Source organism: Pocillopora damicornis, chromosome 11 (genome assembly GCF_964200805.1).
Source record: "Pocillopora damicornis chromosome 11, jaPocDami1.2, whole genome shotgun sequence".
Lineage (NCBI taxonomy): Eukaryota > Metazoa > Cnidaria > Anthozoa > Scleractinia > Pocilloporidae > Pocillopora > Pocillopora damicornis.
Window position 1 is genome coordinate 3746520 of NC_142680.1, and position 24734 is coordinate 3771253.

Consider the following 24734-nt stretch of genomic DNA (forward strand, 5'->3'; position numbering starts at 1 on the left):
ACAAAAGCTCTGCCGTGACCGGGAATGGCAATAACTGGAACATTTGAAAATATCATAATCTCTAATAAATTCGTCTCTTTCAAACTTCGAATTAGTCTCTAAAATTGATTTAATGCGTGGCTTTATTTCAGAGTAACAAGATGACGAAAGCGAATATGTATAATGGATGAATCAAAAGACGTGCTGGTTTCTTTGTTAAATTGAAATTCCGGTTGCAACCAGGGTGGTGTATACAGGTGCGACGCTCTTTTATTTGAACAGAACTATTATTTAGTGCCGCATCAGTTCTGGTCACACATACGAAAGGACAACTGTTGCGCAAAACTAACACGCAAAGATGATTTGCCAGTCCATTTTGACGTTCTATCAATAGAATCGCAAACGTGAATGTTACCAAACAAACTATGCAAACAGCCATGTTAACGAATTTAAATCCCTATGTAATTGCTTTTCTGTTTGTGTGTGGTAAGTTGTCTCACAAATTGACCTCCGTAGATCGGACACACTCTTAGGATAGTAATATAAACCACTTGCTTCAGCGTGGAACCTCCTATTTCACTTTCGTCAACTCTAATGCCACCAGTATGTTCAACATAGCAATAATCCTGCTCTTCGTCGTGCTTAACTTTCGGTAAGTAAAGAAATCCGAGGACCAGTTAATTTCGGTTAATAGTATTTCTTCGTCCTCGAGGCCTTTTTCACCTTCACAAGGCAGGGGAAAATAATTTTGTTCAGAAGTGGTAAAATTTTAAGTAAAATTGAAACGCAAAACTATTAAGTTAAAATGACTGACACGAAGAAGAACTCGATCTAAGATAGCCAAGATTTCAATTTCCGTAAGGATAGCAATTTTCACGATGCTCTTAATCTCGCCCTTGGGGCAAAGTTATCCAGGATTTCAAAAGAGATTGAATATCTTTATATCTAAACATTATCTTCTTTTTTTAGGTCATTTTTTAATTTATTTTCTATAATTTTCTGATGAAAGAATTTTTTTTCGCTGATCAATTTATGATTTGCTTAAAGTCACATCGATGATGTCCTGGACCAAATGTTCTGATCTGACTCAGAAAAGGAACCTACGCCGTGTAGATGGCAAAGCGTGTCGAATGAGAGTTGATAGTAGGTCTTGACTCGCTGCTTCAAAAGATAGTTTGAAGAATCTTTTTTTCTAGGGTAGAAGGTACACTTGTACGAAATCATTGTCCGAAACTTTTCCCAAGTTTTTTTCTTTTTTAGATTCAACCGAGGATCTTTCGCTATTTCTTTCTTATCAGACTTGTTGATATTCTTATTCTCTTTCTCTTTAAACAACAGTTCAACCGTAGCCGAGGATGGAGGTAAGAACACTTAATTCTCCCCTTAGGAGTTCTCAGCTTCTTTGTATAGGTTGTATTTGTTTTAATACTGAGCTTTGCGTCAATCAATCTCCATGTGGACAATGCAAATAGTAGACAACTAGACACAACTGGACAAAGATTAATTAGTGATTTTGCCTTTTCCTTGTTTGCCACGCATAACTTCTTCTTCAGTCGCATGGGAATCGTAATGACAAAGACGTAAATTGGTAACAATTTGAACTACCCCTTAATGACACAGAATCATCCTAGAAATTTAAAACGTTCAGTACTGAAAGCTCTTTTCGCGCTCTACCTTTACTATACAATATACTTAAGGTTTAGGTTAAAGTAAACTTATAGACTGTGGTGAATCATTAATGAAAGTCAGAAATGTGAACTAGTTGGGCCCGAAGTAAAAGCTATTTCACTTACATTAAGACGGAATAGCTTTTACATCGGCTTCTGTTCCCAGTAAAGAACTGAATGATAATTTCATGTCTCCCCTTTTATGAATTGGCGTTGCACATTAACCTCTCGGAAGTAAGCAGACCTTTTAGTACCATTAAAGCAACTCTAGCTTCGTGTGTGTTTTCAAAATTATCCAAGTTAGAAAGATGTCCAACACATGGAGAGAGGAGGCAAAGCATGCACCGGTACTTCTGCGATGATAAGGCTGAGCCTATCTGCAGCTGTAACAAATTCACGTCTTTTAAGACTGTTCATAATGTTTTTTACACATGTATACTGGTAACAATCGTATGATAAAACTGAATAACTGGTTTAAAACAATACACCTAATTCTTAAAGTGAACAGTACAAACAAATAGAGTATATTTCCGTTAGCAACCAAGCTCTGTTTAAAACCATGCTCGCGTATCATTTCTTTACAGCTATGTGCAGAATGAAGACACGGGACAACAAATGTTGTGTTTTTCCTTTCACGTATAGAGGAAAAACTTATGACTCATGTGTCTCAATCAGAGCTAACTCTAGGTGGTGCTCTCTATCCCCCAGCTATGATAAAGATAGAAAGTATGGATACTGTAAAGGTAAGATCTAAAAGCTGTCAAGGAGCCATGTCTCTGTTGTATCGCGACTAGTGAAAAGATAATAAATTTTAGTAGCTCAAGTTGGGCAGAGTCACCTTAAACCTTAACGAGAAAGGCATCCACAAACTGAAAAGTTATGTTGAGTGAGACATGTGTTGGTGGCTTCAAACAGGGCTAGAAGGTAAGATTACTGGAGATGATCAAGCTTGGATTTACGCAAATGGAAGATATCTAGGGACCGATAATGGCCGATGGAACGTTCCACAGAGGTAAAAATGGATTATTATGATCTTTACTTGATTTTTGCTGGTTATTCCTTTAAAGAATCCTTCTGCAATAAAGGATTGTGCATCAAAGTCACAAAAGGAATTATTACCCTTACGTTTACAACTGATTTTTTCCAGTCATTGGGATGTGAATTTGTATGATTTAGAATTGTCTTTCTATGATTGCGGAAATCAAAGCTTTCCTTTTTTTTTCATATAATTTTTTAAAAAATGAACCGGTAGCTTTACTTGTAATTTTGGATGTTGTGGTTGCTGTTCTTGAAACTAGGAAAGAACGTTTGAAGTTTTTTTATTCTTCCCTTTTGTCATAGGAGAACATAAGCGTTCCCACACTTGCAATCTCACCCCGATTTACTTGAGTCTCTTGATCTATCTGTGTTCTTTTTTCAGCTTCTTTTTCCCTGCAGAACTTGAGGTGGTTGCTATTTATGTGAAAAACAGAGGGGGCCCGTCAGGGTTCATCGCTTCATTTGCAAATGGCATTGTTACCGACAACGAGTGGAAATGCACAACTCAGGCCATACGAAACTGGCAAACCACAGCATTTGATGACAGCAACTGGCCTGCGGCAACAATTCATACTGGAAACAGTGGCGGTGCAAGGGTGAATGCAATAGCGTCAGGCGCTAAATGGATTGGTCCAAGTAATAAGAATGCTGGCAGCTTTTATTGTAGAAGACATATGACGTACTTTGGAGAAAAACCAATGGTTGGCGGAAGTAAGTTGTAAATGACCCAGTAGCCTGAACCCTTTTTCCCATAGTATAAAGCTTATATTCTTGTAAAGTAACTTCGTGGCGCGATTTTAGCATAAAGAATAAGAGAATTTGGAATCGTCTAACTATTCACATTTTCTACACGTTTTTTTTTTCTTGTTTCTGATACCACACGAATAACCAGACCAATAAAGTTTTCGTAATCTAGTGTAATTCCGGGTTTTTAGCCTCCTCAGGATTTTCATAAATTCAATCATGATAATATTATATGCACTCAGTTCTCGGGACAAATGTGCACCATAGATCTGCATCCCTCAGAAATTCGGATTCAGGCCAATTAGCAGGTATATTAATCATTGATTTCTTCTCTTTTATAAACTCAGTATAATCAACATTAATAGTCACAGAAAGAAGCTTCTAGATGGTCCCAATCTAACTGAAGACATTTTTAACAAGACAGAATTATGCTCGTAATTAAACGGTTTGAATATAATGGTCAAGGGAAAGTCGTATATACCTTTTTTAGTGATGAAATTTCGTTTTGTTGTACAATACAGGTTGTGACAAGCCCCTTGGTCTGCAAAGCGGATGGTTAACGAACAGTCAAATAAGGGCTTCATCGGTACTAGATGGCCTAAGACACGCCGCATGGAGAGCAAGGTTGTATATGCCGAGACAATACAGCTTCGCAGGGGCGTGGAGTGCCAGGACAAACAATTATTATCAGTGGATTGAGGTTATACAGGACAGGAGATGATAAAAGTCAACCTCGTTTTTAGCTAAATTATTGCTTTCAGACATTGGCCATAACGGCTGAAAATTTACGTAAGATAGCGAGAAAGTGTGACAGTCATTCATACCCTGAATGCACCATAATAACGCTGTAATAAGAGAGATAAATTAAGGGGCGAATTTGGCGAAGTGCATTCACAGAATTCGCTATTTTGAGATATTCACACTGACAGGTTATCTTTCTTACCTGATACAGCGGATTTTTTACAGTTAACGAGCTAATTTAAAACTTGATTAGTTTCCTTCACTTTGTTCATCGCTGTATGGATTAGCAGTTGTGTTTCTGAGAGGCGAAAGTTAATTGACAACTGAAGCGAGTCTCTTGATGGCGAGAAAACAAATTCTATTTTGAACCAGAAATCGCATCTTTGACGTAAGTTCGTTCTAATTCAAAGATATGAAATTCAAAGTATTTTTCGTTTCAATTTTTTTCTTTTTATTGGCAACAAAATCTTGAAAAGTGTAACGAAGAAACTTCAAATCTCTCCCATTAATTGTTTTTATAAGTTAACTCACAACAAAACTTGCACCGGTGAACCTCTGCGGTACTGCTAAGAAAATATGAGCTGTGATGACACATGCTTATATTAAAACTCAATGAGGGAAAATTACGCCTAGAAATTGTGCGAATTAATTCGGTTTTTGGTTGACGTGAAGAAAATCTTCTTTCCTTGCTGCTGGTAATGCCGCTTTTGGTTATAGGTCAGAAGCTTCTGTTTTAGGTAATTCGTAAAACTATTTTTAAAATGCACATCCTAATCTTACCTTTCCACTTTTCTCTTTCTTTATCCTGGGTAAATGTTTTTCAAAACGGAACCAATTTATCTCATCAAAGTCTTCAAAACGTTTATGAAGAGGTGAAGTGTTACCACAAGTGCTTGCTGCGCTAATCGTTTCGCGCCAAAAAAACGCGGCTACGAAGTGACGTCACAACTCGTTCCAGTCTTCTTATTTGTGACTTCGATCTGTCAAGAGAAGTTATGATATGATCGGATCATATGATCGACTGAAATATATAGAGAGCAGAAATAATCAAACTGTAAAAATGAGCGATAACGTTAAAATCGGTAATTTCATCTATGAAAACAAAGAAACTGTAATGAGGTAAGACCTCCGAGGTTCAGAAATCTGATTTTCCTAGCTTTAAACGATCGTGCGCAAAAACAACACTTTCCTCGACACTAAGGCTACATGGGCATTTCACCTGAGGAATTTTTTTTTAAAATTTCTTTGTCTCGATTTCGATTTTCAAGTTTTTTATAGAGTGAACGTTGTTATTGAATCGACTTTCCTCTGAAGCACTCCAGAACAAATTTGACTTTCACGTTAATGATCAGGCTTCGCAACAGACTCATTTACTTGGATCTAATAATTGTCTTATATTATTCTACATTTTTTATAATAATCTGCAAATGAAGATACTTCTCTCGCCTGAGTTTGCAGAAGTTTGGGAACACAAAACAGACGAGGGGCTTGGAAGCTTAGAAACTATGCTGAATTTGATTAAAATCAACTCAGTATCTACTACAGACATTGTATTTATCATGTCAACTTTACACACTGTAGTATATTTGATTGAATGCTTTTGACCAATCACATTTTTCATAGTAAGTCTAATGTATAAGAAAAGACGTCAGAGCAATACAAACCCTTCACTAAGATACGAATAAAGATATGAGACCTTTCAGTGATCTTTCAACTTACTAGAAAAGACTACTATCAGATTATAAGTGCTATTTTAAGATTTGCTCAAGGGTTGTGTTATGATTGTGATGCGGATATTTTTTTACTCCTTAGTAGCAAAATTGTCATCATTATCATCATGGCTATCATGATGATTATTATTTTAACATTGTCATCATCATCATTATCATCATCATCATCTTTGTCATTGTTTTTCAAGGTATCATTCAACAGTCCAGTCCAAATTACAGGGATCGCTACTCAGGGAAGAGCTGACTATAATCAGTGGGTTAAAAGTTACACCCTATCCTACAGTGAAGATGGCAAAAAGTACTCAGTTTATAGTGTTGGAGGGCGCCAAAAGGTCAGAATAAAAATTTGTTATATCCAACTCACTCATGTCAATTTTTCATGTAATTGGTCCTTGTACTAAGCCTTTAACTCTTAACCCTTTATTTCCCATGAGTGACCAATACAGAATTTTTCCTTACAACATCAATACAATATCAAGTAGACAAGTGATGAGAATAAAGAAAAATATTGATTAGGGGATCATTAGTTGATCCAGTACCAAATTCTCCAAACTAATATCACAAGAACTATATGACAGACAATAAGGAGAATTACTAATGAGATCTTGGGAGCTAAAGGTTTAAGAGTGGCTCTGAATCATGCATCAAGGTCACAACAATAATAGAAATATCAACTAAAAAGTACTTGATTTATAAACAAATTCTCCTCATCTACACCTATGAAATGTATGGAGAACAGTATGGAGAATATGCCTCCTGATGTTAGGATGTTAAGGATTAAAATGAATCACTGGATTACTTCATCAGCTAGAAATTAAATTTTATAGAACTTTTTCAATCACTTTAGTTTTGCTCTAATAACTCTCACCAAGAACCAGGGTTTTATGAAAAAATAAAGCAGCAGGAGAGACTTGTTAAGTAAAACAAGAAAATTCTTCATGTTTGAATGAAAAAATAGGGCAAATTATATAAATTTAGCCTGAGAATTCTTCAAGGTTCATGGATATTTCCAATGGCCCATAAGCAATGTGGAATATGTGGTATATTATTTTTGATAACCTTTGTGTATTGTCTTGGTCTATGGCTTGGGGTTGAGAAGGAAGATTAATGCTTAGTGTCTTTTCTAACATTCACAGGTATTTGGTGGAAATGCAGACAAAAATTCTGTTGTGAAACATACCATTTCACCCAGTATTGAAGGCCGCCTGCTTCGGCTTCATCCCAGATCATGGAATGGGCACATATCTTTAAGAATGGAGCTCTATGGATGTCTGAAGGGTAATTAAGTGAATTGCAGACACATTTTCCATCTCAGGAAAGCATAAAGCTGCAGCTTAAATAATCGCTATATCTGTCTAGTGTGCTCAGTTCTTCCTTTAAGTTACATTGTTCATATAGTCTGTGAATGTGTACAGCTTTCTCAGTATGCAAATACAGTTTTTCAAATATATCCAAAAAATTATGCAGTTCTGAGGAAATCAAGATGAACATAAGTTGCCTAATTTCTTGTCATTTAATGAAATAAAGAAGGTGACTAAGATAAATCCTTTTTAGTTTGCAAGGTTGATATTGGTATTTTGATGGATGAATCTGGAAGTGTCCAAGCTGAAGAATTTGAGCGGGAGAAGAACTTTGTGAAAGGTCTGGCTGATCACTTTCAACTTGGTCCCAGGGCCACTCAGTTTGGTGTCATCACCTTCAGCACCCAAGCACAACTGGATATCATGCTTAATCAGTACAGTTCTCTGTCATCCTTTCAGAGTGGAGTGAATAAAATAGAATATAAAGGTATTAGGATTCAGCAGACAAGTAACTAATTAAGCCTTAAATGTATAAGTTAACTCTGGACAACCGGGTGTGGAACAACAAAAAATTGTCACTATGCATAGGAAACATTTTGATGCAATTAAATATTCTTTAATTCTTATACACCCTCCAGTGTTCAAAACACACTTTCTCCTTACAATATCAAAACAATATCCAGCAGACAAGTGATGAGAATATTAAAAATATCAATTAGGGGATTATCATTTGATCCGATATTAAATTCTAAGAAAAAATATTGATTCAGGGATTATCATTTGATCCAATATTCAATTCCCATTACTAAAATTGTAAGCAATGTATGTCAGACAGTAGGGAGAATTACAAGTACAACAATGGGATGTAGGTTGTTGTCTAGATCAAGTTTAATTTGTATTTTCCTTTAGTTATAAGTGAATTATCATAATTTTTAACGGAAGATAAAAAGTAACCAACTAGTTCAAGATGATTTCAACCTGAATTCTATTTTGACCCACAACATTTTTTTGTTATTTTCTAGGTGGATGGACCTACACTGGAAGAGCCTTGAACCTTGCTTACTCTCAACTGTTCACTTCTTCCAAAGGTGCTCGGGGAAATGTTGCAAGGGTAAGTACAAATTACTGTCTCCTTTGTCTAGACATTGATGACAATGATAATTGTAATAATGATCATGAGCCACAAGGTCTTGTTTCAAGTTTTAAAATGACCCCAGATTTGGCGCTGCTTTGCACAACATGCGGCAATCTTTGCAATCCGTCGAAACGTTTTCGGTAATTTGCGGGAGTTATCGGATTTTTCCGCAAACTCGGGTTTTGTGGTTTAGAAAATTACTTGCATTTGACTATAAAAAACTCGGAAGGTATATAGCAGAGGATCACAAGTTATAATAAGGTTAACAAATAGATTGCATTTTGCCGTGCTTCTGCTCAATACTAGTTCACAGTTGACGTCAAAATGTGCTAAGAACCGCCTTGTGTGTCACTGATGTTGTTATCACATTTTGACACCTTCTTTGAGCTGCCACTGAAAAGACCCACGGCAACTTAGCATCTATTTGATTTATATGATTAAGAAAAGCAAAATGTTATTAATGGTGACGTCATCTATAGGTCTGTCCTCTTATAGATCATAAGTAAGAACCAATAAAAATGCGTGTAGTATTCAGCTTATCGCGTCAATAGTAGAGGACCACAAGTTATCATCAAAAGGTCGAATGTTGGGCTCCTCGTCACTGTTACTGACTAAAAATCTTATACTCAAGAAATAGCATTCAAAAAGGCACACAATAATGAAATTCCGGATCTAAGGAACTGACGTTGATCCCAAATCCGTCAATTTGTCATCAGTTGACTGTTGTTGAGTTAGGGGAGGGGTAGGTGCCCGGTTGCTTAGATACTGACATTAATTTTCGAAATCCCCTCTATTAAAGGTATTAGTGATTATCACAGACGGCCAGAGTACTGGAGGAATTAACACTTTAAGAGATCCAATCAAGAAACTCAAAGATGATTCAGTAAATATCATCTCTATCGGTGTGGGAAATAAAGCAAATGTACACGAACTGAAGTTTATGGCGACATCTCCTACTTCCACTCACGTGTACTCAGTTCAGAACATGGATCAGTTGAAGAATCTGATTGGCTCCATTACATCGTCATCATGTTCCAGTGAGTTTTTTGTTCTCTCGTGTCCAAATTTCTTTAGTCTATTTACGCACATAACAGTTTTGACATTGCTGATCTTAGAGGTATGTAGGTAATCAGTCGTTTCGCTTACGAGTCGATTTGTTAACGACCATTTCGCTTACGTCTTAGGTCGTTTTGCCAACGTCTAAGGGCAGTTCACTAACTTCTCCTAGGTCGTTTCTCTAACGTATTACAAAACTTTCAGTGACTCCATCGACTTCCAATCGACTGAAAATTCTTAGGGGAATCGAGTCGTTTCAGTAAATACTGAAAACAAGACAACAAACATAACCCCAAAAGTTTTCCTTCTGTGTAAATTAGCAGGGAGGTTTTACCGCTCGGCTTAGACCCGACGCCGTCAGCGAATTAGTATTTCAAGAGTGAAAGTGATAGTGAAAATGCTGAGATTCCGTTCATTTGTTTGGTTTGCAGCGTATAATTGTCGTTATGTGACTTGTGATTACAGTCAATGGAGTGACTGGTCTGCTAGTTGTGGTATCTCCATGAGACGCACCCGAACATTGAGCAAGGTCAATGAACATTACATCAAGAGACAAGGAGGTTGCTCAGGGCTGAAAGTCACATGCGATAGACAACTGACTGAACTGAAGACCACAAACTGTAAGTTAAGGGCATAATTGTGTTTCATCTATTTATTCCTTTACACCCCAAGAGTGATAAGCATCTAATTTCTCCCTGTTGTATCACCCTTGAATCGTACATTAAGGTCACCGGAATAAAGAAATGATCACAAACTGAAGAAGTTCTTGATTGACAAACAAATTCTCCTTGTCAGCACCTCAGGAAATGTTTAGAGAATAGTTTGGAGAATATGCATACTGATGTTAGGGTGTCAAGGGTTAACTAATATATTCCAAGTTGCCTTTCGTCTGTTCAGTAAACTACCATTGTCTTAATATTTCGATTCATTTTGAGAGTTGCTTAGAAACGCATAAAGAGAGAAAAAAAACCAGTTCTAATCTCACTTCATCATAAACTCCTTCTAAAAATAAACAGCTGTGAACAAACACCGTGACACTTTGATATAAGCGCACATTATCATAACCTCTGCTATGTGCTTGTGAGATGATAGGAAAGGTTTTAACACTATGAGTAATGGGCTGTCAACGAGGTTAACACTATACTTGGCAGGTCCTTGTGTTACCGTGACATGTTCTTGGAATTCTTGGGGTAGCTGGTCGTCCACCTGTGGAAGAATGACACGACAGCGCACCAGCAAAGTCACGCAATCCATCATTAACCGACCCAGCTGTAAAGGTTTGCAGACATCGTGCCCCAAACCTGAAGTCCAGTCCCTATACGTTTCCTGTAAGTAAATATAATGCGTGGGTTTTGATGAAAGAACCTTTTTATCTTTGCTTTAATTCCCAAGTCAAAGTGAAATCAGTAATACAGAGACCTACTGAGCACTCGTTGAAGTACTGTTACTGTAATGACATGATAGGTCCTAAGTGACACGCAAGGTTTTCTTAAAATTCTAAATATACACTTCGAATTGTAGGTTGTAAGGGAGAAGTGGGGATCTTAATGGACGAATCAGGAAGCATCAATGACGATGATTTTACCAAAGAACAAGACTTTATCGTAGATCTGGCCAATGGCTTCACCAACTTTGGTCCGAACGGATTACAGATGGGTGTTATCTCTTACAGCACGGACGCTTATCTTGATATTAAACTCAATCAGTTCTCTAACAAGATGCAGTTTATAAAAGCTGTGCGACAAATCAAACAATTCAGTAAGATACACTTTCAACTGATTATTACGGTTCAGAGAGAAGTAACAGCAGTAGCGGTGACTTATGGATGCCTTTTATAGTTTAAAGTTTATCTAAGCTCTCAATTATTTTGTCAACAGAGGGCTGGACATACACGAACAAAGCTTTGATTGTGGCCAAGAATCAGCTTTTCCAACTCTCGAACGGAGCCAGGCCTGGCGTGACTAAGGTGTGAAATAAAAATTAAAGAAACAGTGCCGTTTCAACCATTTTAACCATGACGAGTCACGCAATCTTAGTTACACTGCGTAGAATCCAATCGTCTCCTTTGCAGTCGTTTTTTTATTGTCACACAAGACGTAACCAACCAAAACGTGTCGAGTCCAAAAACGGCTGCTAAAGAGATTGCGCAGAATTACGATGGCCCACAAGTACCACACCAAAAGTAGCCTGCTTGCAGGCCCTCACTGTTAGTGCTCTGTGGTCCCCTTCCCCTTTTTTTTGCCCGCGAAAAGGTTTTAGGCCTTGAGCGCCCCAAGGGGTCTGGCACTAATAGTTAGTGCCACGCAGGTTACAGCGAAAGTTCCAGATTAATGCTGCACAACTGCTAAAATTATGTTAGCAGCTACCATAGTGTAATTCGTTAATTTTGAATTAAGGGAACAAAATATATTTTGAAAGTAACGAAACATTTTTACATCCTTTGGTAAGAAATGCGAAAAAGCTTTTCTTATGAAATTGTCTAAAGATATGATCTTGACGAACACCTCCCTTTGTTTTCGAAAAGTGTGTTTGAGGACATTTCATGTTCTCAGTAGAGGAAAAACGGTCACGTAAAGTTCTCTGACTGTTAGAATTGGGCTCTTGGAAAGTCCTTGATAGTCCGAGAAAATAACGACTTTTGACTAACATGTATTATAAAACGAAAAATGGTTTTGTCCTCTCTGCAGATATTAATTGTATTGACCGATGGTGCCAGCACTAATGGATATAAATCGCTTAAAGTTCCTCTCCAAAATCTCAAAGAAAGTTACGTGAATATATTCGCCATTGGAATTGGCCAAAACATCAATAAACAAGAACTAGAGCTGATGGCCACTGGCCCGGTCAATGAGCATGTGTTTTATGTGGCAGATATGGAAGAACTACAGACTCTATTAACGGCACTTGGTGAATCAGCCTGCAAAAGTAAGTACCTATACAGAGAATGTTCGCCAAGCGTCCATTCGAGATAAAGAATACGTCAAAGCGTTTGAGAGCTAAGGTAGAGTCTTGACCTTGGGGAGGGAGGGAGGGAGAGAGGGAAGGGATGGTTAGCATGAGCCTAGGGAAGAAGGAGAAAGTGGATGGTGGTAGGGAGGGAGACGGTAAGGGGAGGGGTAGCACTGGCCCGGGGGAGGGGGAAGGGGAAGGGGATGGGGAGCACTCATTTTATGTGTGATGGGTGAATATGATTGTCGGAAATTTTTAACTAAAAACTTGAGAAGACTACTAGAAGGCCACTTTGTGTGCAGCTACCTCCGCTATTAAGATACTTGAAATACCAATTTCTATGGGTTTTTTTGCCAAATACTGCAGAGCTTCCTGTGCCTTTATATCTGAATTAAACATATCACTATTAGGTCTGATATATTTGTGCCCTCATCAAGCACGGTTTTCTTACTTTCAGAATACAAGTGTGAGTACATGAAATGTGACTACAGCGTGTGGAGCACGTGGTCCGCCACGTGTGGCAAAGGAATGACTAGGAAGAGAACGCTGACCAAAATGACGAAGCACACCATTGAACAGCAGGGAGGATGCTCTGGCCTCCCAACAACTTGCAATAAACAGAACGTGGAAACTAAAGATAGTATTTGTAAGTGCTTTGTCAGGGATGCCCCTTCCGAAATAAGGTTCACGAAATATCTGAATTGGTACGTAGCTGAATTTTGTGCTGTGTTATTGTCAGTCGTCCAAGATTTGCAGGTCCTCAGGTTTAGCCTGCCAAGTCGGAAAATAAGTTTGGTCGCCGCTCTCAGAACTCCGCCGTAATTAACGAAAGTATTTACATTTCGTCACATATCAGGTCCATGCAAATACGTGACGTGTTCTTGGAATTCTTGGGGAAGCTGGTCTGGAACGTGCGGTCGTATCACACGACAGCGCACAAGTAAAGCGACGCAACACGTGGTTAACAGACCAAACTGTAACGGTTTACAGACATCGTGCCCAGCCCCTCAGACAGAGTTCACATTTATATCATGTGAGTGTCTCTTTTACCGCTCTATTTGTACAGTATTATACAAGGTAGAGATTCTCTATACTTGCCTGTCTGTTCGTAGATTTTTTTCTCCGTCTGTAAGTACAACGTTTGCTATTTTAACAGGTCAGAGACTACCTTTCTACTTGAAAGGAAGTCAGCTTTCAACTATACCCTTACTATTTATTGTTGCGCTGTCTCTGTGAACAACTCTTTTTGTCGTTGTAACAGCCTCGTCCTTAGACGTTTATGCTACTTGTGTATTTACCTTTATGCATCAAAATTTCAGGTTGTAAAGTCGAACTAGGAGTTCTCATGGATGAGTCTGGTAGTATTACACCTGGTGATTTCATACGAGAAAAAAATTTTATCGCTGCTTTGGCAGATGGTTTCTCTAATTTTGGTCCGAACGGGATTCAAATGGGGGTCATAAAATTTTCTACCAGCGCAAACGTTGAGATCAAACTGAATCAGCATGCAACGAAGGCATCTTTCATGGCAGCCGCAAGAAAAATCCGCCAAATAGGTGAGATGTAATCAAGAGGCTTAGATTCGAACATTCCTAAATTCAACAGAAAATCTCTCGGAAACGTTAAATAGGAAAAAAAGGGCTACATAATTCATTCCTTTGATGTACTTTTTTTCCCCAAACGATGTTGGTCTTGATTATGATAAGTACCTTGGTAGTCGCAATTTTTATCTTTATACCACATATACTCTCCGTTATCTGGCTTTTATATACATCCTTAAGACCTTGATGACATAAGATCTTTGTAACAAAGTTTACTTCACCTTAAAGGTGGTTGGACCTACACCGGTAAAGCGCTCACCCTGGCTAAGACAGAGTTGTTTAAGGGCTCAAATGGAGCAAGACCAGGAGTTACAAAGGTGACTGTGCAATAAATGCAACAGCTTCTAATTGCGTTTTGAAAGTAACTCGGTATGTGATCGGACTAGAAGCCTGCGTTGCTCTTTCAAATGAACAGATACAAAAGTAACTTATACCAATCACATCTTAGTGGCTTGTATGTTGTTACTTCGTTTCTCAGTGGTTCTTTTGCGTGCCTACCTTTATTCTGAGTATCGTGATGTTGTGATTATTTCAATCATAGTTTTACGCGTGGGAAACTCCTTTATTCCTTTGAAAAGTTATCCATTCCCAAGATCATTTACAAAGCGATCTCATTACAGTCAAATCTCTATTACTCGGGCCTCGGTTATCCAGATATTTCAATTATCCGGACGTTCTTTTCTGGTCCCATCATTTTTGAACATTTATATTCATCTTTTCGATCATTCGGATTCTTGATTATCCGGAGTATCAAGCCCAGTCTTCACGAGTCCGGATAATCAAGGTTCGACCGTATATGCCATCTGAGACAACATCTTTGATTTTTCCTTAAAAATGATTCTTTACCTCAGATGTTACTAGTGATCACAGATGGAGCTAGCACTGGTGGCATAACATCTCTCAGAACTCCAGTTAAGGATCTCGTAGACCTGAGAGTGAACATATTCTCAGTGGGAGTTGGAAATAGCCTGACTAAGAGTGAGCTGGAGTTCATGGCTTCAGAGCCTAAGAATTCGCACGTGTTTTACGTCCGTAATATGGCGGAGTTGCCTAACTTACTTCATACTTTGGCACAGTCGTCTTGTCAAGGTAAGGTTTGATATAGTTTCTATCGCATGGTGAGGCTGACGTTGTGTTGTGAAATTGGTAAATGTGGACGTAAGTAGAGTCAAAGAAGTAATGCGCCATTGTGTGTGTGTGTGTGTGTGTGATCCTAGAGGCATATATGGAGATTCCTTGTTTAAATGGAATCCGTTTAAAATCCGTTTCAAGGGAGGAGTAAACAGGCTTGGAAAAGGAACTGCAAGAAAAGCTCGAAAAGCCTTGTACTAACAGTGATGAAATAGATTAGGAAAGAAGAGCTGACCCACTGGCAGCAAAATAAAACTGGAATGAAGGATCTTCCTCTCATGTTCTTAGCAAATGTTAGCAGGAATTTCCGTTACTTGTTTTGGGACACATAGCTTAATTGCACTAACTTTAAACAACGGGTTCTCTCCCGAACCACAGAGACAAGCAAACCGCAAAGGCTACCAAGTCCGCGAAAAACGAGAATCCCCCATGTACAGAAGTTATATCGAATTTTAAAATATTACATACTTTATTGTTCAAACATTAATACCAATTTCCATCCTGTATGAGCTTTGGTACCAGCAATAAATGATAAAACGATTATCAACATTTATAGAGAACAAAATGTTTTTTTTGTCTCATCTCTAGCCTTCAAGTGTAAATATGTGACATGTGACTATAGTGCATGGTCTGAATGGTCTATCTCGTGTGGTAAGGGAATGAAAAGAAGGAAAACGCTGACTAAAGTGAACGAACACATTATAGAGCAGCAGGGAGGATGCTCTGGTCTTACAACAACCTGCGAAGAGGAGAAAGTTGAAACTAAGGACATGGATTGTAAGTAGAACCGTGCCCTTCTGGCTGTCTCCTTTCATTTTTGGTTCGACTGTTTGTCTGATTTTCTCCTCGTTAGTCACAATCAGTCTGTTTATTTTTGGCACTCATCTTGTCCGCAAGAATGTTTTGACTTTTGCTGTATATATAGTCCTTAATTTCCACCCAAATGAGGATTTTTTTCTCTTTCTAAATTAAGTCAAGACAGTTCGTTTACCTAACATTTTTTTTACAACGTCAATAGCTGCATCTGTCTTGCGACCGTTTTGTGTTGTTAGGTCAGTGTAGGTACGTCACGTGTTCATGGAATCCTTGGAGCGAGTGGTCTGCCACGTGCGGTGTCAGCATCAGAACGAGGACACCTATAGTAACACAGCATGTGATAAATAAACCATCCTGTGAGGGACTGCAGAAATCATGTCCGAGAGCTGAACGTGAAAAGAAAATAAGTAATTGTGAGTGTGATCACCGAGTATTTCGAGAACCTACTACTGAAGAAGACTAAATTAGCTCATTCCCGTATCGCCCAAAGCCTTTTCATCAAAGCGAGAATTGGTGCACAATCAGTCATATCAAATAGGAGTGATTTGCGTGCATTTTTTTACACGAAGGAATCAGCTTTAAGACTCAATTTCAGAACGAGGCTAGGGGTAAACCTGAAAGGAACTTTTCCTGGGTTTCAAAAACTCTCACTTTGAGAAAGATCCTTTCCTCAAAACATTTGTTGAGAAATTGAGTTTTATTGATATTAGAAAAAAAAAGTAAACTTGATATAGAAGGCTGCGCTTTCCAGCTTTTTAGAAAGGAGAAACTGGTTATCGCTGAAATATCCTTACGTCTCATTACTTTCTTTTATCTCTCGCTGTTTTTTTTTTAGGTAAATGAGACATTACTGTTCTCCTCAGCCTCTGTCAAAGTCCTCTCACTTCCGCTCTCGAGCTCGCAAATCCTAACGGCTCACACCTTTTTTGTTTAAAAACTTGTTCATCTGCTATGGAACAATGGCTTCCTCGTGTATCTTTATTTAAATCTTCCATGGTTGCATTTCCAACCGCCATAATAATGGTTTTGCATTCTTAGGCCACTGTAGATAGAATTTTAAGCCTTTCACAAGTAGTAGCATATGTTATTTTTCGTCGTTTTTACCCTAGTGGACAAGAATTTTTTTCATCTTAGAAACATTATCGTTATTCTGTGAATTATTCTTAGGTCCATGTAAGTCGGTCAAATGTACCTGGAAAGCATGGTCTGATTGGTCAGCGACATGTGGATTGGCGGAGAGAACACGGTCCATCCAGACCACTGAAATTGTAGTCCCTCAAAAGAACTGCTCTGGCCTGCCACAGACTTGTGATGAACAGCCTGAGAAAGAAAGCAGGAAGACCATGTGTACGTGTCAGACAGTACAGTGTGCCTGGAGCGAGTGGAGTGACTGGTCTGCCACTTGTGGGGCAGCCATGCGCACAAGAAAAATACAGTGAGTATTATTGTATTTGTTATTGGTTATTGCTCTCCTCGGAAACTTTCGGGAAAGTGATATACTTTGTTGTGGCGAAGTTTGGAAAGCTTACATTTCCAGCGTTCAGCCTTCGTCGGGGGTAGGCAAGTGCCCTCGTGGAGGTGCAGTTGTTGGGCATTCACCAACGATAACTCATTGGAGTACACTTTTACTCAAATGTGTTTGCAAGTGTCAGTCTTTGGCCTTAAACTCATCAACACATGCATCCGGAAATTCCATCTTTGACAAGTTTCACCTAGACTACCCTTCTTTTCTAAAGGTGCCGTGTCAGTTTACTGACAAGAGGGACTCGTCAGAGAGAATTTTCTTATTTTTTCGTCTTTACTGCCAAAACATTTGTGGAGGAAACTTTGTTATTTTGAATGCAGCTTACTTACGATCCTCTTTTATCTATGTGGTGATTAAGCCTGTATTTTACAGCAATCAGTTGTCTATTGACTAAGCATTTCATCTTTTAAATATATCAGAACATCGCAGATAACGGTGCAAAAAGAGAGTTGCGATGGATTACCACAATCTTGTCCCCAGCCCCCAGAAAGTGAACACAAGACAACGGATTGCGCATGTCGCACTGTCACTTGTGATTGGGAGGAGTGGTCCTCTTGGTCTACAAGCTGTGGCATTGGAACGCGCACACGTGATATTAAAGGTACTGAAAGCTTTGAATTTAAAGAAAGAATACGAATGCTGATTTGTTGGCACCTGTTTTTGTTTTTTAACCCTAGGAAGGAACTAAGTTTACCTGTACTATGGTGAAAAACTTTGAAGCCTCCAAACACCTAATAGTCAACTTGAGAACAGCAACTCGAAGTCTTTTATCATTTTGTTTTGTATTTGTTTTTGCACGTTCTGTGAAAGGGCCATTGGCTTGATTGGTTATAACCAGACGCGTATAACAAGGGCTAGATCCTTCTGTTACAACTCAGTTTAGTTGCAAGGCCCCGAACTGACATACCTGAATTAGAGTCGTTCTCCTCACAGATCACTCGCATATGAAACCCTTTAACGTTAAGCTTCTTAAATTACGGTTTACGGTATATTTTCAGAAACTGTAATCATAGTCAACAAGCCTAACTGTGATGGCCTCCCACAGAAGTGCACTGAGAAACCTCAGACCGTCTCACGTGAAGTGAAATGCACCTGCCCTACAGTGAACTGCGAGTGGAATCTGTGGAGTCAGTGGTCTGCTACATGTGGAGCAGCCACGCGGAGAAGATCGATTAAAACTATCAAGGTTTAAATAAAAATATTTCTGTTCTCTACGTAGCAGGTATTGAATTGGCGCATATAAGAGGAGAAAAGGACGATACCTCACTATTTTCATGATCGCGCGCTTTTCAAGTTTCAGTCGATAATTTGTCTTTCATGTCTCCTGTGTCTTTGCCTTTTCAATTTAAGCAACTTATGACAATCTCGGGCAACTCATACCAAGTTGACCGGAAAAGACGACTGAAGAGATCTACAAAGTAAGAGCGTTTTTCCAAGGTGGAGCCAAATTGTACGGGGATAAGGTTACAGTAACAGTCCATATATAAGCATGAGATACTTCGCAAGTGTATTTATAGGGCTCGTTCTGATATGCATCCATAGCATTCTCCGTATGGGACTAGACTACTTGACGAAGCACGTTTTTGTAAATGTAATTGACGAATTAAGAAATTCAGTTAGGTCTCCGAAAGGAAATAATGAGTGCATGTCGTATTTCCTAGACCACAGTGCAAAAGTTGAAGTGTGAAGGCCTTCCCCAGTCTTGTCCACAGCCTCCCCAAACAGAACAAAAAACAACAAACTGTAAATGCAAAACTGTCAACTGTGAGTGGGCTTTGTGGTCCTCTTGGTCTACAACTTGTGGTGTAGGAACAAGAACAAGAAATATTGAAGGTGATTTATAGAGGATTTTATTTTTTTTCTTCATAAAAATTTATGAGACCATTGCTGGATGAGGCAGTCATCTAATGGTTAGTAAGATGTTAGTTCATCATCTTTTGAATCATTGCACAGTTTTATTGATGCAAGCATCACAAGCTTGAGTTACTTTTTCTCCAAGCAGATGGGGTTTATCGCGAGAGATTACCCACTCCCTCAGTATTTTACAGGTTATCATGATAGCTCTTGCAGGTTTTGTACCAATTTACCCATCTTTCGTCTTTGCCGTTCCATTAAATAGAAACCGCGGTGGAAGTTTTCAAGCCGGACTGTAGCGGCCTTCCACAGACTTGTCCTCAACCACCAGAGTCTGAAGCTCGTGAACTAAAATGTACCTGCCCGACAGTGAAATGTGAATGGAAACAGTGGAGTGCTTGGTCAGCAACATGCGGCTTAGCTTCAAGGACAAGGACTATAGAGACTATTAAGGTTTTAAGATTAACTTTCACTGATTTAGTTTCAACCATCTTCAGTGTAAATGTCTTAAGCTGTTTTATGTGTACTACCATGAGCGTGGGACAAAGTCTTTACTGCCGAAGTTTTTCCTATGACCGTCTGCACACGAGTCAGATAGTCTAGCTATCGGGTCTAAGTACTTAATTCCAATTCTTCTTTTACGCCATATAATTTGTGTAAAGTGGCGTGGAGTTTTGGTAGGGTTATATGCGAGGGAGCTCAGAGAGATGGCCCTATAACCCGGTAATTGAAGGGGGGGAGGGCTTCTAGTTTTGGGGTCTTATGATGGTGATTTTTTATTGTTTTGAGGCACCTGGAGAGCAAAATCGTTAGGCAATGAATTATAAGGCAATGCAAGTCTTTTATTGTAGGAGATATGAAAGGGCAGAAAGCTAACCGTCTATTCGATACTGCCTTCCTGTGAAGAACTTTTCCTACTTGAAATAGTAGTATTCTGCTTTTTTTACTTAAATGTACAATAGTTTAGCTATTTCATAAACACTCCCCAGACAACCACCAAAGGTATAAGTAACCAAAGCTTTTTAGGCTCACTCGAAAAATATTTGACCTTGTTTTGGTTTTCTAGACCACAGTACAAAAGTTGAAGTGTGAAGGCCTTCCCCAGTCTTGTCCACAGCCTCCACAAACAGAACAGCAAACAACAAACTGTAAATGTAAAACTGTCAACTGTGAATGGGCTTTGTGGTCCTCTTGGTCTACAACTTGTGGTGTGGGAACAAGAACAAGAAACATTGAAGGTAATCTGTAAAAATACTTTGTTGCAACCATTCTTCAGCGCTTACACTGAAAGAGGCATTTGTATAATGGTTTTAAAGTTTAAGACAGTTCACCATGTTTTGGGTCTTTTTGAGGATATGGAAAACTGCCTTAGAGTAGAAAAATATGTGAAAATTATAGTTCTCTGAGATATTCCAGTTCTCAGAAGTACGAGGATCTCAAGAAATGGCGAGGATTGTTGAGGAGAAAGAAGATTGTAAATGATAGCAACAGAAACTCTGTACTCAGTAGCTCATGACATGACGCCCTTTGTCAAACTCTGTAGAGACGGCGGTGGAGGTGTTTAAGCCTGATTGCAGTGGTCTTCCACAAACCTGTCCGCAACCGCCAGAGAACGAAGCACGTGAGATTAAATGTGATTGTAAAACTGTCAACTGTAAACGTGGCGAGTGGGAGGCTTGGTCTGCAACGTGTGGATTGGCGACACGAAAGAGATCCATTACTACTGAACAGGTTTGGAAGAAAACCTCACTTCTTGTATTCTTTTGGTGTAAAACGATATAACCAGTTCAAAGATACTGAAAATGTGGTCCTTTCTCTTCTGATCTGGCCAAATAGTTTGATTTTTTACTTCTCCAAGAAAATAATTAAAAAATGAAGTAAAAAACAAAGCAAAACAGAATGGTTCTGGCTGGTAACCCCGTCACTATTATAAACGGGTGGCTCCGTGAGCGAGTAAGATGTTACTACTCCTGTGTTCCAGTCACCGGCTAACAGAGGGGCGAGTTAGTCTTGTCGTTTAACAGAACGGGCAAGTTCTTCTTGCCATTTCAAACTGCTGGCTTTTTTCTCACACATGAGAAATTCACTGGAGTAATCTTTTGCCAAACGATGAACCTTTTCGTGTTCTTCATTGGTTCTAAATGAAGTCGTGGTCCATAAGAGGCAAAAAGGAATTGGCTAATTTTTAGCTATAGTAACTTCAGGTTTGCCAATTATGCATGCATGTAAAAAGCGTTTTACTCCCCTCCACTCGTAGATTGTAGTGCAAGAGACAAACTGCGATGGTCTGCCTCAATCGTGTCTGAGTGGACCTGAGACTGAAACCAGAAAGACTATGTGCACGTGCCAGTCAGTAACATGCTCGTGGGGAAACTGGAGCCAGTGGTCTGGAGAATGCGGCTTAGTAAACAGAACACGACATATTGTGGAGACACAAACAACTGTTCAAGCAGAGTCTTGCGATGGCGTGCCTACCAAATGCACTCAGCAACCAGAAACTGAGAACAACAAACTCCCAGATTGTAAGTAATAAGAACGTCATGTAGTTTTGGATCGCCTTTAGCCACGCAAAAAGTTGCCACAAATTTGAAGGAAATTACAGATCCATCACTCGTGTTATAAAGTCCAAAAAACACAATCGAGATAACTAGGGACAACAACAACAAACAAGAAGTAATGGAGAAGATTGAAACGGATTGCAAATGGCAGTGAAAAAGCGGTTGTTTTAATGAGCCCTTGGATATAGTTTTGTGATATTGCGTGACACGACTTTGACACTGAAATAATAACTGACATTGTGTGACACATCAATCACTGATATTACGTGACATATCACTTATTGTACTAATGTCCTTATCATGGTGGATTGTTTTTGTTAAGGTGAATTGTGCTACACAGTGGAATGCAATTACAACCCTTGGAGTTCTTGGTCAGCAACTTGTGGCAATGCGTACAGGCGGCGCCTCCAGGTGATCGAAGAAATCGAGGTTTTTAAGCCGAGCTGCGACGGACTTCCTTTGGAGTGCTTTGGTGATGAGATACAGGAGGAGACAAGAAAAACTCCGTTATGTAAGAATAGGGAAGGAGGGCAATAACCAATATCAGCCAATATCATTATGGTTATCTTTCCTACAAACAACTTTAAAAGAATGTTTGGGCCATTCTTCTTCCGGTTAAAAAAAAATAGATTAAGTGGAAGGGAACACCATGCAAGTGAAAACGGGGAATTATTCTACCTATAATTTACTTCACAAGGGTAACTTTAGAGAAATTTTGTGATCTTAAAGTTCCATTCGATCTGCCCCTTCTCGTCTCCATTTTGCTTTTCCCGCCGAGGAGATGAGATTTTGATTTTGGTTTTAGATTGTTACGCGTTTGTGAGATTGGCCACCACAAATGAACAATAACCAAACCAAGAATGGTTATAGTTTTTTAGTCCAATCCTAAATGTTATTGCATCAACTTCAACCAAAACTCGGGGATACTTTGGACAGTAATCAGAATAAGAGAGAAAGTAAAGATGTAGCTCGTTCGTCGACAGAAGAAACATATTTAATACTTCCACTTCTCATTTGAAATGGCTCTTAGTCTTATTCAATAGTCAATACGTGTCTGTTCCTTTTTGTAGGTCCAACTACCAAACCTCCTCCAACGCCAACAACCTGATTCAAAGAGGTAAGCTGTCAATATTTTCGACATGTTATTCAAAATCGAAGGTAAAATTGTGGATTTTGAGATATCAAATTGTAACCTCGTGCACTCTTTCCCTCTCAAAGTTGACTCTCTCATGGAACATCATACATTTCTTCTTTGACCCTTTTTCCGATTATTGCCGAAAATTTGGTTTTGTCTTAAGACAGTACCTACTTATTGATGATTTATTTTATTAACATTGCCTGTCTAAAATTCTAAAGCGAATTGATCTTCTGATCACTCCTTAAAGTCGAGAGCATAATCGCAGTGATAGACTGTAGTGATTCGGCGAGTCGCATCTTTAGATTCGCGATATTTGCAATTTAGAAAACTTAAATGAACTTAACCATCAGTTCAATTTTTTTTCTCCAATTTTAATGGCATCTTTAATTTGATATGTTTCTGTTTTGGACAATTCGTTGACCATTTTACCATTTTCTTCACACAGATGACCAGCTTACGTGGCAGAACTAAGAAGGGCCAATTCTGGGGAATATTATACAGTTGGTAGTAAAAACATTTCTTAAGACGGTTCGACATTTGGCGACAATGTGTTTTTGGATTACATCTGATAGACAACTTGCGGTGGTAAAACGATAAAAATAAAGATTAACTAAAGAAAATAATGGTTCTTCGTTTCTTGTCCATTTTTTAAATGCTTCTCTTTCTTGATTGTGGTCGAGGGGAGGTTTGTTTCAGACTACAGCTACAGTTATGTTTTCAAGGGATAACTTAGAGTCATTATGGTTATGTACGCGGTTTCCTGTGCATATCGTTAATCCTCATTGCGTTTGGTGACAATATAGTTTATTAGGAACAGGCGAAATCGTGGCATTTGCGCATTCGCTTTCCTCAGAGAAAAAAATTGACATGAGTGACAAAAAAACCTGCTGTGTAGAGGATGTCTAAATTTGAAATCTCTGTTAAAATAACTTTAAAATACGTCAAACCTATGCATACGTGTTCTGGATTAATACTACGTGTAGCTTCGTTGTTACCGAGATGTTGCCCTCTCAAGAACTCTGGAAAGGTTTGAAGTTTATTTCCTCAAGCAGGACGTAGAATTGTCCCAGTCCTACCCACGTGACAGATGTCTGGTGTCTCCCCTTACATTTGGCATTTTCACTCTACAACTGACACGGTTGATTTTTTTAGTTTCTGGAGACAAAGAAAACGATTACAATAAGTGACGTGTTTTTGTATACCGCTATGGCTCGACATTAGCTCAATAAGGCACAGTACCGCCGGCATCACTCTTCCGAGGGTCTCAATGGGTTAACCTTTAGCCGTAAAGCGGCCAAAAAATTTAGCCGCTGGGCGTAAAAATTAATACATTTTAGCCGTCAATCGCAAAAACATTTTACCGTAAAAAATATGTCAGGTGGAAACAATGGAAAGGTGTTAACTGTTAGCCGTAAATTGGCCAAAATTTTAACTGTTAGCCGTAGAAGCCATCACCCTATTGAGACCCTCTTTTCCTAAAAAGGCAATCGATGCTTGATGGTGAATTATTCATATTGTTACGAGAGCTTATACGATCATTCTCATATTGCTTCCTCTAATTGCTAATACAGTTTTTGATTTATGTACAGATCAAACACTACCGGCAGTTGTCAAAATAAAGCTTTAAGAGACAAAAAAAAGAAAAGTATATTAGAAGGGCAAATATTTTTTTTCACGCCCGAACATGAGTCGCCCCCATGACCTAGCGACACTGGTACAATGCACCAGCATTGAGAACCAACAAGGTTAGCTAGAGGCTGAACTGAGTAGA

General features: G+C 38.8%; 1 protein-coding gene across 2 annotated transcripts; it reads left to right on the forward strand.

The window, feature by feature from the left end:
• The first annotated feature begins 297 nt into the window (after positions 1-297).
• Positions 298-23583, forward strand: LOC113678971 (uncharacterized). 2 transcript variants are annotated; one of them, XM_089187989.1, is made up of 34 exons: positions 298-631; positions 1318-1340; positions 2231-2389; positions 2562-2658; positions 3067-3395; positions 3950-4128; positions 6088-6231; positions 7036-7177; positions 7454-7687; positions 8223-8311; positions 9135-9372; positions 9823-10011; positions 10543-10719; positions 10913-11149; positions 11269-11357; positions 12079-12316; positions 12798-12986; positions 13197-13373; positions 13660-13896; positions 14170-14258; positions 14793-15030; positions 15661-15849; positions 16125-16301; positions 17056-17323; positions 17833-18014; positions 18412-18599; positions 19075-19246; positions 19533-19720; positions 20334-20505; positions 20811-20998; positions 21525-21789; positions 22148-22336; positions 22896-22942; positions 23409-23583. In XM_089187989.1, exons 1-33 carry the CDS (start codon positions 585-587, stop codon positions 22931-22933), a joined length of 5757 nt encoding a protein of 1918 aa, XP_089044115.1. In that variant the 5' UTR covers positions 298-584; the 3' UTR covers positions 22934-22942; positions 23409-23583. The 2 variants fall into 2 exon arrangements, with proteins under 2 accessions (XP_089044115.1, XP_089044116.1); XM_089187990.1 differs by lacking the exons at positions 298-631; positions 1318-1340; positions 2231-2389; ... (1 more) ...; positions 3067-3395; positions 3950-4128 and adding an exon at positions 5141-5288.
• Positions 23584-24734: the final 1151 nt, after the last annotated feature.

What these genes read in the sequence shown, in the direction of transcription:
- LOC113678971 (XM_089187989.1), top strand. Translation starts at nt 585, where the DNA reads ATGTTCAACATAGCAATAATCCTGCTCTTCGTCGTGCTTAACTTTCG. An exon ending in GGCACAGTCGTCTTGTCAAG is followed by an intron (nt 15,031 to 15,660) that starts GTAAGGTTTGAT and finishes TCTCATCTCTAG; the next exon opens with CCTTCAAGTGTAAATATGTG. An exon ending in GCGCACACGTGATATTAAAG is followed by an intron (nt 18,015 to 18,411) that starts GTACTGAAAGCT and finishes GTATATTTTCAG; the next exon opens with AAACTGTAATCATAGTCAAC.